The 13901-nt window shown below is 43.0% G+C and overlaps 1 protein-coding gene across 1 annotated transcript in view; it reads right to left on the minus strand.

Moving 5' to 3' along the window:
• Nucleotides 1-12411, minus strand: part of ATIC (5-aminoimidazole-4-carboxamide ribonucleotide formyltransferase/IMP cyclohydrolase) — a 37237-nt gene extending 24826 nt beyond the window's left edge. Inside the window, exons 1-5 of the mRNA XM_011932312.1 lie at nt 12212-12411; nt 11762-11888; nt 6095-6171; nt 4594-4660; nt 331-419 (exon numbers count right to left, since the gene is read on the minus strand). Coding sequence (XP_011787702.1) covers nt 331-419; nt 4594-4660; nt 6095-6171; nt 11762-11888; nt 12212-12230 — 379 coding nt within the window. The 5' untranslated portion in view covers nt 12231-12411. The remainder of the gene's footprint in view (nt 1-330; nt 420-4593; nt 4661-6094; nt 6172-11761; nt 11889-12211) is intronic.
• Between the last annotated feature and the right edge of the window lie 1490 nt (nt 12412-13901).

The raw sequence follows: 13901 nt of genomic DNA on the forward strand, positions 1-13901 counted from the left end.
TAATTCCAGCTACTCGGGGGACTGAGGCAGGAGAAGGGCGTGAACCCAGGAGGCGGAGCTTGCAGTAAGCCGAGATCGTGCCACTGCACTCCAGCCTGGGCGACAGAGCCAGACTCTGTCTCAAAAAAAATAAAAAAAGAAAATATAAATGAAAAAAGAAAATATAAATGAAAAAAGAAAATATAAATGAATTACAGTAATCCCAAAACACAATCCAGAAGTAGCTATTTTCTTTCTATTTCCTCAGTAATGAAAGTCAAAATGAAATCTCACTAAAATTTAAATAATTCTCTCCTCTCTCAGTCTTCTAAAATGGTTTTTCTGACTTACCAATGTCAATTTGCTCCACAGCCTCCTCAACAGTTACACCTGGAGAAGCCACTGTCTTCACAAAGGGATAGAGATTGCAGGCAACAACTCTAAAACAAAGACGAATCTGGCGTCATTAAAAACTCCACTCATGTGGTTTACAGCTATCTAGGAAAAAAACAAGTCAGTACTATTAACGTAACCAAAAGCCATACAGAACTAAAATATAAACTGTAAGCCTGACATTTTAGAGTTCTAACGAGTATGTTAAAAAGTCAGGGCGTCCTGCTGGGGTTGAGCAGAGGGAATTTAGCCAGCAGGTGCTCTCTGGATCTGGATACACAGTACTCCCTCCACTTCACACTACAAGGCTGCTGCTTGCGTAACCTTAGCTACGCCGAACCACCAAGCCATCAAAAATTTATAAAACATTTTAATAAAAGTATAAAGTACAAGATTACAGACATCCGCATTTTGAAATGTGACCACTATTATTCAGAACATTAGAATTTAGATTCTTTTTCCAATGGATTGGTACAATGATGAAAAATATCAGAGCATTACAAGGGTGAAACATTTGTTTTGCCTTCAGGGAGGTCATAAAAATGATGGTAACAGGAATGCCAAAAGAATAATTGAAAATACAGAAGTAATCTAAAATTAACAATGAGTGAAGTACAGTTCCACTCCTAGGCCTGTAGTGCGAGGAGCTCTGGGGGCAGGCTCCCTAGCGAAACAAGCCTAACTTGAAAACTAATTAAAAACAAAAAACAGAAGAACAGAAGAGGAGGGGAAACACTTTGCAGCTCATCTTTATTAAGTCTACTGCCCTGCTACTAAAACCAGACAAATGTCACAAGAAAACTAGAGACCAGTATCTCTTAGGTACGTACCTTCACACAAAAACCCTCAACAAAACACTAACAAACTGCATCCAGAAAAATGGAAAAACCACCTGATCATCTCAATAGATGTACAAAAAGGATTTGACAAAATTCAACAGCTATTCATATAAAAATACTCAACTAATTAAAAATAGAAGGGAACTTACTGAACATGACAAAGTGTAAGAAAAACCCACAGCTAACATCAGACTTGATGGTGAATGACTAAATACTTTTCCCCTAAACTCAGAAATAAGAGGCCGAGCCGGTGGCTCACACATGTAATCCCAGCACTTTGGGAGGCCAAGCCAGGTGGATCACCTGAGGTCAGAAGTCTGAGACCAGCCTAGTCAATATGGTGAAACCCCGTCTCTACTAAAAATACAAAAATTAGTCGGGCAAGGTGGCACACACTTGTAATCCCAGCACTCTGGGAGCCTGAGGAGAGCAGATCACCTGAGGTTGGGAGTTCAAGACCAGCCTGACCAACATGGAGAAACCCAGTCTCTACTAACAATACAAAATTAGCTGGGCAAGGTGGCACACGCCTGTAATCCCAGTTACTTGGGAGGCTGAAGCAGGAGAATCACTTGAACCCGGGAGGCGGAGGTCAGTGAGCCAAGATCACGCAATTGCACTCCAACTCGGGCGACAAGAGCAAAACTCCGTCTTAAAAAAAGGAACAAAACAATAACGTCCATTCTTACCACTTCTACTGAACACTTTACTAGAAGTTCTAGCCAGGGTAATTAGCAAAGAAAAGAAAATAAAAGGCATCAGGACTGGAAAGAAAGCAGTGAAGTTATCTCTATTAGCAGATGATATCATCTAGTATACCGAAAATCCCAAATTCACAAAAATAACCTCTTAGCACTAATAAATAAGTTCAGCAAAGCTGCAGGATATACAAACAATATACAAAATTCAATTGTATTAAAATATACATTGGCAATGAATGAGAAAAAAATTAAGAAAACAATTCTACTCCACAAGACAATGTTAAAAGAAATTAAAGACAATCTAAATGAATAGAAAGACACCCCATGTTCACGGACTGGAAAATTTAATATTCTTAGGATGGCAACATTTCCCAAATTGATCTACAGATTCAACACAATCCCTATGAAAATTCCAACTGCGTTGTTTTGCAGAAATGGACAAGCTGATTCTGAAAATCATGTGGAAATACAAGGGACCCCGAAGAGTCAAACCCATTCTTGAATAAGAAAAAGGAAGTTGGACGACTCACACTTGCTGATTTCAAAATTTATTACCAACCTGTAATAATAGTGTAGTACTGGCATAACAATAGGCACGCAGACCAAGGGTGCCAAGACCATTCAACTGGGCAAAGAACAGTCTTTTCAACAAACGATGCTGAGACAACTGGACAGCCACAAAAAAAATAAAGTAAGACTTCTATTTCATGTCTGTATATAAAAATTGACTTAAAATGAAACAAAGACTGAAGTATAAGAGTTAACACTAACATAACTCTTAAAAGAAATACACACAGGCCGGGTGCAGTGGCTCACGTTTGTAATTCCAGCACTTTGGGAGGCCGAGGCGGGTAGATCACCTGAGGTCAGAAGTTCAAGACTAGCCTGGTCAACATGGAGAAACCCCGTCTCTACTAAAAACACAAAACAATTAGCTGGGCGTGGTAGCGGGCGCCTGTAATCCCAGCTACTTGGGAGGCTGAGGCATGAGAATCGCTTGAACTCGGGAGGCAGAAGTTGCAGTGAGCCAAGATCACACCACTGCACTCCAGCCTGGGCAACAAGAGGGAAACTCCATCTCAAAAAAAAAAAAAAAAGAAAGAAAATACACACAAAAATCTTCATCACTGAGGATTAGACAATGGTTTCTTAGATATGACACCATTAACACAAGCAACAAAAAAAATAAATAAATTCAACATCATCAAAATTAAAAACTTTTGTGGGCTGGGCACGGTGGCTCACACCTGTAATCCCAGCACTCTGGGAGGCCAAGACGGGCGGATCACCTGAGATCAGGAGTTCAAGACCAACCTGGGATGTGGCAATTAATATGGTTTGGGATGTGTCCTCTCCAAATCTCATTTTGAAATGTGATCCCCAATGTTGGAGGTGTGGCCTGGTGGGAGGTGACTAGGTCACAAGGGCAGATCCCTTATGAATGGCTTGGTGCCCTCCCCATAATGAGTCCTCACTCTGAGTTCATGTAGAGCTGGTTGTTTAAAAGAGCCGGGAAGGCCAGGCGTGGTGGCTCACACCTAACTCCAGCACTTTGGGAGGCCAAGATGGGTGGATCATTTAAGGTCAGGAGTTCTGAGACCAGCCTGACCAACATGGTGAAACCCCATCTCTACTAAAAATAGTAAAAATGAACTAGGCGTGGTGACAAATGCCTATAATCTCAGCTACTCAGGAGGCTGAGGCAGGAGAATCACTTGCATGCGAGAGGCAGAGGTTGCAGTGAGCCAAGGTCGTGCCATTGAACTCCAACCTGAGCAACAGAGCGAGACCCTGTCTCACAGTAAAATAAAATAAAGTTAAGAATAAAATTTAAAAAGTAAAAGAGCCGGGCAACTCCTCCTCTCCCACCCTCTTGCTTCTTCTCTCATGTGATATGCCAGCTCCCCCTCTGCCTTCCACTGTGACTGTAAGCTTCCTGAAGCCCTTACCAGAAGCTGACGCTGGCAACATGCTTCTTGTACCGTCTGTAGAACCATGAGCCAAAATAAACCTATTTTTATAAATTACCCAGCTTCTAGTATTCCTTTATAGCAATTCAGAATAGACTAACACAGTAATGGTTGCACAACCTCTGTGAACCACTGATTTGTACGTTTTAAATTGGTGAGTTGTACGGTATGTGGATTAGATCTCAATAAAGCTATTATGTATATTTAAGAGAAACAGCCAGTATCTTTATGCAAATAACTCAGTTAGTTGTGCAATTTGATAATCCCTAATAGGAAAACCTGAAATCTGAAACGCTCCAAAATCTGAAATGCTCCAAAACCTGAAACTTTTTGCATGTCAACACGACACTCGGAGGAAATGCTCACTGGGACATTTTGGATTTCTGAGGGATGCTCAACTGATATGTTATCATAAATATTCCAAAATCTGAAGAAATCTGAAATCCAAGACACTTCTGGGTCCCAAGCATTTCAGATAGGGGATACTCAACCTATACATACTAAGATTTAGATTCTAACTTCCTAAAAACTTTAAGTATGTATTTTGGTTATATAAATCTGGCCAAACCAAAATGCTTACACACATACAAAGTCACACAGAAGGCAGGCAGTAAACGTTTATAGTGAGTAAGAAAAACCAGGGGATACCAGGTTTGGCACAGTCTTTGTCATTGGTCATAATGTGTTAAAAGTTCAATTTCAGGTTTTTACCTTATAAGATTGAAATCAAGTCTGGTCATGTCAGCATTATCTTCTGGGATATTACGAGCCAGGATTCCTAATTTAACAAAGTTAAACAAAGTATTAGGTTCAAAAAACAAGTAAGATTAAGGAATTTCTTTCAACATAGTGTCTTCAATCAAATTAAATCCTCTTGATTAAAAACAAAATTTTTTTTTTTTTTTTGAGATGGTCTCACTCTATCGCCCAGGCTAGATTGCAGTGGCGTAATCACAATTCACTATAGCCCTAACCTCCAGGGCTCAAGCAATCCTCCTACCTCAGCCTCCCAAGTAGCTGGGACTACAGGCATGCACCACCACACCCAGCTGGTCTTTTTAATTTTTTAAAGAGAAGGGGGGTGTTGCCATGTTGCCCAGGGTGATCTTAATACTCCTGGGCTCAAGCAATTCTCCTGTCTCAGCTCTCAAAGTGCTGGGACTACAGGCAAGAGCCACCATGCCCAGCATAATATTCTTAAAGAATATCAAACATATAGTTGAGGAGTTATCAAACAAAAAAATCAGGATTAACAGATATATTTGGCTGGCCACAGTGGCTTATGCCTGTAATACCAGCACTTTGGGAGGCTAAGGTGGGGGATTGCTTGAGCCCAGGAGTTCGAGACCAGCCTGGGCAACAAGGTGAGACCCCTTCTCTATAAAAAATACAAGAATTAGTTGGTCGTGGTGGCATATGCCTCTAGTCCCAGCTACTTGGGAGGCTGAGGTGGGAGAACTGCTTGAGCCTGGGAGGCAGGCAGAGGCTATAGCGAGCCGTGATCGCACCACTGCACTCCAGCCTGGGCAAGAGTGGGACCCTGTCTCAAAAAAAAAAAAAAAAAAAAAGGGGGATACATTTAAAAATCTTTTCTTCAGTTCTTGATCCCCTTTTCTTGAGTAATAAAATATCAAAAAGTAAACGGAATTTTACAAAACTGTTGCTAGTTCCAGAACAGTCTATGCATTCCTGTAAGTCAATGGATGTCTGATGATCTGCGTAGCCATTCAGCTTTATTCACCAAATTGTACCACAACTGACAAACTAGCATATCAGTTTCTTGTCACTTTGGTTTATATATAGTTCATTCTCAGGTGAATGAACAAATGTAAAGCACTCTGAAAAAACATTCTTTTGCAAGTCGGTTACATTGTGATGCTTCATTCTAAGTTTGAACTATTTTAAAAGTCTTCTCATACTATAAAATCTAAATATCTTCAGCCACTCGAGCAGGAAATACCAGCCTCTAAATTAGGCATCAGGTGAGGACTAATAGCAAGCAGAGGAAAACAATCTGAATTCATCAAGTAGTAAGACAAGCCGGATTTTAAACCAGTTCTAACGTATTATGAAATTTGCCAGCAACTTCGTAACATTAACTTTATATGTAAATTTCTCTTGAGCCTTTTTCTTCCTTTATTTTAGGACGTTATCAACTAAAATATTCCTGGAAACCACTGACTGTTCTACACGAAAGATACCAACCACTTACCAGCATGGACTGCAGGATGCAAAGTTTTCACACGTCCCCCCAACATTTCGGGAAATCCCGTCAACTCGGAGACATCTCTGAAAAACAGATAAACAGAACAGTACTACTGGTGTGGCTGAACTCTTATTTTACACTATTCAAAGCATCTACTGTTTCCATTTCAAGAGATTTTGAGCATGAATTCAACAAGAAAATTCTGATTTTTTAAGTCTTTCACTATACTTGATTGCTTAAGTAAAATTCTATTTACTTTCCCAAAAAAAGGTTATTTAATATATTTCCTAACTGTTGTGTATGTTCAGGGATAAATGGTAACTATTACAGCATTGGTTTTATAATTTTCAGAGAATTTAGAAACTGAATCATAAGCCACACTCATTAAATATTACTAAGAAATACAACTGAGAAGTTGGCAGTATGTAACAAAAAGCATTAGAAATATCCTTGGCCGGGCACAGTGGTTCATGGCTGTAAACCCAGCATTTTGGAAGGCCAAGGCAGATGGATCACCTGAGTTGGGGAGTTCAAGGCCAGCCTGGCCAACATGATGAAACCCATCTCTACTAAAAAAATACAAAAAATTAGCCGAGCGTGGTGGCGGGCACCTATAATCCCAGCTACTCTGGAGGCTGAGGCAGGAGAATCACTTGCACCCTGGAGATGCAGGTTGCAGTGAACCGAGATCATGCCACTGCACTCCAGCCTGGGCGACAGAGCAAGACTCCAATCTCAAAAAACAACAACAACAACACATGAAGATAGCATATCAAGTGAGTGAAGACATAAAAGACTGTTTAATAAAGTGGTGTTGGTATTGGAATAACTGGTTAAAACCACACAAAAATACATTCCTTATGAATCAAAGGTTTAAGCATTTAAAAAATCATGTATGTAGCAAAATTAAGTATGTATAATATTCTTTGCAATTATTAAACAAAAGATTGAGAGGTCTGATTACAGAAATGTCAAATAAAAAGTTTTACATGGGGAAAAAAAAGTAAACTAGAAAAAATAATCACACAATGTGACAAAGGGTCAAGTGAAGGACTGTATTTAAATATTAATCTGTATCACCAAGCTGACCCCTAGAAAGTTGTAACCATGAACACTCTGGCAGACTTCATAAGTTGTAATGGTATGTCCACAATATATAAGAAAAAATAAAGCAGGGGCTGGGTGGGGTGGCTCATACCTGTAATCCCAGCACTTTGGGAGGCCAAGGCAGATAGATCACCTGAGGTCAGGAGTTCGAGACCAGCCTGGCCAACATGGTGAAACCCCACCTCTACTAAAAATACAAAATTAGGCAGGCATAGTGGTACATGCCTGTAATCCCAGCTACTCCGGAGGCTGAGGCAGGAAAATCGCTTGAACCTGGGAGGCGGAGGTTGTAGTGAGCCAAGATCATGCCACTGCATTTCAACCTGGGCAACAACAGCGAAACTCCATCTCAAAAAATAAATAAATAAATAAACATAAATAAAGCAGGAAGCAAAACCGCATCTAACATAAATAAAGCAGGAAGCAAAACCGCATCTGTGTAAGCTATGAAATAAAGTGCATGCTTATAAAAATGCTAGAAGAAAAATACATTAACATGTTAAGAATTACAATCCATTTTTACTACCTTCTTTATAGTTTTCCACACTTTCGAATTTTCTACAATCAACATACATAGCTTTTTTTGAGATGGGATCTCACTATGTTGCCCAGACTGGAGTACAGTGGTTATTCACAGGTACAACTATAATGCATGGCCGCCTAGAACTCCTGGGCTTAAGTAATCCTCCAAGTAGTTGAGACTATAATAAACACTTTCAAGCAGCAAGTTCTGCCAGTAAGATATGGAATTTCCTGGGTAGATACTCCTATTAAGGGGAGCCATTTGCAAAAGACTGGTGTTTGACCAATGACACACACAGTTCCAACATCCACAAACTGGTGACATAAATGTTTTCAAATTCAAAATTTCTTTTCCTGGGGTTCAGGAAATAAAATCCATTTCCTCCAAATGAGGACAGTCACTTAAAACTTAGAGAAGGTGGATTTATTTCTAGAATTAAACATTTGGGGTAATTAAAAAGCTTGCTACTCCTTTGAACTGAAGAACTTACACATAATGGCTGTAGTCTTGGGAAATAATTCTATGTATGCTCATTGCTATATACTCACTAATTAAAATCCAATTTAAATCCATCAGTTTACCTCATGACAAGGTAATGGTTAACTTCCTGGGATAAAATGATTGTAGATAACACTACCCAAAAATATGCTCAGAAGCAGCCTCAGAACCAAGATCTTTTTGTTTTGTTTTGTTTTTTGAGACAGTGTTTCTTTCTGTCACCCAGGCTGGAGTGTAGTGGTGGAATCTCAGCTCACTGCAACCTCCACCTCCCGGGTTCAAGCAATTCTCCTGCCTCAGCCTCCTGAGTAGCTGGGATTACAGGTGCACACCACCACACCTGACTGATTCTTTCCTGTATTTTTAGCAGAGATGGGGTTTCACCATGTTGGCCAGGCTGGGCTCAAACTCCTGACCTCAGATGATCCGCCAGCCTCAACCTCCCAAAGTGCTGGGATTACAGGCATGAGCCACTGCGCTCAGCCAGAACCAAGATCTTGTCCAGGCATGGTGGCTCATACCTGTAATCCCAGCACTTTGGAAGGCCAAGGCAGGCATAATTGCTTAAGCCCAGAAGTTCAAGACCAGGCGGACAACATGGTGAAACCATCTCTATTAAAAATACAAAAATTAGTCAGGCATGCTGGTGTGCACCTGTAGTCCCAGCTACTCAGGAGGCTGAAGTAGAAGGATTGCCTGAGCCTGGGAGTTCGAGGCTGCAATGAGCCATGAATGTGCCACTGCACTCCAGCCTGGGCGACAAAGCAACTCTCAAAAAAAAAAAAAAAAAAAAAATCTAACTTTCTCCTGCCCTGTTGCCTCTCACGCTTCATTCTTCCCTGAAGTCACAGAAACCAGAATTTCTCTTCCCCAGGGCAGGTTACAGAAACTAGAACCCCTTTTCCTAAAGCCAATAATAAGAATTAAACTTATGATTCTAACTTACCCCTGGCTTTCTGTCTAGGAGCTGGCCATAGAGAAATCCTCTCATCTCCTTGCCCAATAGTAGGACAGGAGACCCTGTTGGCGGGCAGGGTGGAGAAGAAATTTTCGAGACGCCAAGAAGAATCTGGACGGACAGGCTTTCCTGGCTTTCTCCACCTTAGGTCTACTAGCATACAGCATATCCTTGCTGTCCAATCATACTTCTACCTTTCTGTGCATTCGTTGTTTGTTGAACCTAAACATAAAAATGGATGGTTTTCCCTCTATCTCTGGGTCTTCATTCTGAAGGCTCTTGTGTCATGTAAAATTTTGTTAAATAAATTTGTTATGCTTTTCTCTTATTATAACCTATCTTCTCTTATAAAAATATTGGTCGTGACACCTTTCCACCCCTACAAAATCTTGGCCTCGGGTGTGGTGGCTCACACCTGTAATCCCAGCAGGCCAAGGCGGGCGGATCACTTGAGGTCAGGAGTTCGATATCAGCCTGGCCAACATGGTGAAACCCCGTCTCTACCAAAAATACAAAAAAATTAGCTGGCATGGTGGCGGGCACCTGTAATCCCAGCTACTTGGGAGGCTGAGGCAGGAGAACTGCTTGAACCTGGGAGGCAGGTGTCGCAGTGAGCTGAGACAGTGCTATTGCACTCCAGCCTGAGCAACAAGAGCGAAACTCCATCTCAAAAAAAAACAAAAAACGAAACAAACTTGGCCTCTTACTAGCTGTGTAATCTCAAGCAAGTTACTTAACTACGTTGTGCTTAGTTTCCTTACCTATAAAATGAGGATAACAGCACCTACACTAAAAAGTTGTTACAAGGACTATAAGAGTTTATATATGTAAAATACCACTGCAACTGAATAAAATACCACTACAACTGAATAAAATACCACTCCAACTGAATAAAATACCACTCCAACTGAATGTGGCCTTTGTTGCAGAAAAATCAAATGCTCCAAGTTGTTTACACTTCATTCAATGAACTTTACTGTGCTAGGTTCTAAATAAATCACTCATGGTGAACTTCTTATCCTTTCGTAGAAGAGAAACACATTTACATTTCCAGTTTTGAAAGAAGATATGACCATAATGAAGATAAGTGAGGAGTGGGTAGAGGTACAGAAATAAGACTAATCAGTTGATAGGTACCTAAAGTGGGTGACAGATACAGGACACAAGGGATCATTATACTTTTCTACTTTTGTGTCTGAAATGTTTCCATAATATGAAGTTTGGTGGGGAAAAAAAGAGACTACAGATGAGGATTTTGCTTAAAGAAGGTTCCATTACCACAGACATTACCCAGTTTGGCCCAATGGAAAGAACGCAGGCCTGGACTTCAAATTCTCATTCGGTTCCTGATGAGCAAAGAGCCAACTTGCCTGCCATGATTCTCACAGGTTTCCCATGAAAACCACAGAGACAAGACACAAAAAGACATCGGATAATATAAAGTATGTGTTTGTTAACAAAGTAAGGCATTCTTACCATCTTGCTAAATTTAGGGAAGTTGTGTACTGCTCACATAGCTGAGAACTGCACAAAGAAAAGGTAGTAACCTACCTCTACATGGATCTAGAAACCAAGAAGCAAAATTTTCCACATGACAACAAAAAGCAGACAGATATCTTTCACCTCTTTCATTCTAAAATATATTTCAGTGGTGAGCATCTCGTTCCTCCAAACTCTCACTGTCGTTTATTAAATAGCTATCCTACAGTCTTTTTCATTTTCTACCTTTCAGTAGACTTACTCCCTCTCCTGCCAGAATGCCAGTCCTTGATGTCAGGAATGGCATCCTGCTTAATCATTTCTAAGTCCCTTCTTTCCATGGCCTAGTCAGCTAATGAAGGGCTTGTGAAAGTGGGAATGAATGGTTTGCACCTTCATATGGTTACCAGCGATTCTAAGGGAAGGGAGGTAGATTGGAATCTTCATGATGTCAAATTTTACTAAATCACCAAAGTAACTGAAGTTTTCCTTGCATAACAAGTGGCCCACCTAAGTTAATCTGTTTAAGGAAGTGGCTAAGACTAGGGTCCTAAAATCAGGAACAGCAGGGGTTCCAATCCTAGTTCTCCCTTACTCAACTTGTGCAGAAGTTGCTAAATCTCTCCAGTGTTGTCCAGGGTCTTTCTCTGTCGCCCAGGATGGAGTGCAATGGTGCAGTCTCGGCTCACCACAACCTCTGCCTCCCAGGTTCAAGCGATTCTCCTGCCTCAGCCTCCCCAGTAGCTGCAATTACAGGCGTGTCCCACCACACCGGCTAATTTCTGTATTTCAAGTAGAGAAGGGGTTTCACCATGTTGGCCAGGCTGATCTGGAACTCCTGACCCTAAGTGATCCGCCCACTTCGGCCTCCCAAAGTGCTGGGATTTACAAGCGTCAGCCAACGCGCCCGGTCGTCCAGGGTCTTAAAAGTTAGTAAATCTCTCTGAGCCTCATTTTTGTCTTCCATAAAGTGCAGAAGTATTGCACCAACCTCACAGCGCTACTGGGAGGAGTAAGTAAGGCATTTATTTAGCTCCTGGTGCCTGGAATACAATACTTCCTGGTTAATGTGATCACACTCCTTTCTGATGAACTAGCTGTGTCTTACCTGACTGCTAGACCAGCATCCCTGAGAGCTTTTGCAGTCCCTCCGGAAGCGACCAGATTCAAACCAAGAGAGGTCAGGTTTCTTGCAAATTCCACAAGGCCGGTTTTGTCAGAGACACTAAATAAGGCTGAAAGAGAAGACATTTTTTCTCATGACTCGCAGCACTTTGCACTGTGGTCTGCAAGGCCTTGGGAGGGTCTGGGGGAGGAGACTCTCGAATCGCAAGGCCAGCACCTGGACCCAGCGTTTGCAGGCCTGGCCCAGGCCTCCTCAGGTCCTACACCCGCGACCTGCTCTAAGGCGGGCCCCACCGCAGGCTGGGGCCCGGCTGGGGCGCGGGGACGCTGGCTTTCGGTTCACAGCGCCGCCCCTGCGTGCCGGGTCCCGCCGCCGCCGACCATGGCGGGAGCTTGGGGGGCCACGAACCGCGCCGCTCCGCTAGGACCTCACCGAGCTGGCCAGGAGCCATGGCTGCAGAAACTGGGGTTTCGGGGCGAGCTGGAGGAAGCAGCGGCGGCACCACGTGCGAAGGGAGGAGGGAGACCGGGAGGTCCAGCTCAGGAAGCGGGTGGGCGGGGCTGTCTCCGGGCTTGTCACGTGGCCCGCCGGCTAGGTTGAGCGCCCTGCTCCGCTCAGTTTCAAACGCAAGATCCGCGACCCGGGGCGGAAGGGAACGGCCGGGTGGGGCGGGGCTCTGCCTGGCGCGCCTGGGCGGGATGCTTCGGCTGGAAGCGATCCTGCCTGCGAGCCCAAAGTCCAGGCTTGGGAGCCACGATCTACCCAGGCCCCCAAAGTGAGGCCACCCCACGGCCTCTGGGGCAAACGCCTGTTATTCTAGGAAGCCTGTTCCCAGACGCTAGAATGTACATGAAAGTGCCAAAGCACCCATGCTGAAAACAAACTAAACAAAAGGAATAGTTCATATAGCGGCAAAGCTGGAAAGTATCTGGACAGTTATCTGCCATCCTCCGTTTTGTTTGTTGCTGTTTGTTGGTTTTTGTTTGTTTGTTTTGTTTTGTTTTGAGATGGAGTTTCTCTCTTGTTGCCCTGGCTGGAGTGCCATGGCGCGATCTCGGCTGTGTCACACGCAACCTGCAACCTCAGCCTCCCGGATTTAAGAGCTACTCTTGCCTCAGCCTCCCAAGTAGTTGGAATTATAGGTAGGCGCCACGATGCCCGGCTACTTTTTGTATTTTTAGTAGACATGGGGTTTCGCCATGTTGGCCAAGCTGGTCTCAAACTCCTGACCTCAGGTGATCCGCCTGCCTTAGCCTCCCAAAGTGCTAGGATTACAGGAGTGAGCCACCACGCCCAGCCTGTTTTTTGTTTGTTTGTTTGCTTGCTTGTTTCTTTGTTTTGAGACAGGGTCTCCCTCTGTCTCCCAGACTGGAGTGCAGTGGCGCCATCTCAGCTCACTGCAACCTCTGCCTCCCGGGTTCAAGCGATTCTCCTGCCTCAGCCTCCCAAGTATCTGGCCCTACAGGCACTCACCACCACATCTGGCTAATTTTTGTATTTTTAGTAGAGTTGGGGTTTTGCCATTTTGGCTAGACTGGTCTCGAACTCCTGACCTTAGGTGATCCACCCGCCTTGGCCTCTCAAAGTGCTGAGATTGCAGGCGGAAGCCACCAGGCCCAGCCTAGAATCAATTTTTTGACCTCCAAATATGTTAACCCTTTGCTCTGAACACTTCTCACATTCCTACGAGGAATATGTTAAGGTTATCGCAGTGTCTTCAGTGTGTGTGCCAACTTTGAATTTAAAAAGGAAATTTCCTTGGCCAGTCACCATTAGGTTTTTACAGGAATTTGAAAGCAGGGAAAGGAGAAAACAATGCTGACATTTATTGATAAGGGGAAATAAACAGTTGCGTAGGCATCAGGCATTTGTCTGTTATGTGAATTACAAATACTTATTCGATTCAATACATTTTTATTGAGCCTTTTCTGCCTGGATGGCAGAAATACAGTGTCAGAAGACAGAGATAAATACCACCTAAGCACTATCCTCGAGGAGCTCATGATGGAATGAAAATGTAGACACATGATGTATAACTAAAAATTATTAATAGAGGCCGGGCGCGGTGGCTCACGCTTGTAATCCCAGCACTTTGGGAGGTGGAGGCGAGCGGATCATGAGG

The sequence above is a fragment of the Colobus angolensis genome, unplaced genomic scaffold, assembly GCF_000951035.1.
Source record: "Colobus angolensis palliatus isolate OR3802 unplaced genomic scaffold, Cang.pa_1.0 Scaffold95, whole genome shotgun sequence".
Classification (NCBI taxonomy): domain Eukaryota; kingdom Metazoa; phylum Chordata; class Mammalia; order Primates; family Cercopithecidae; genus Colobus; species Colobus angolensis.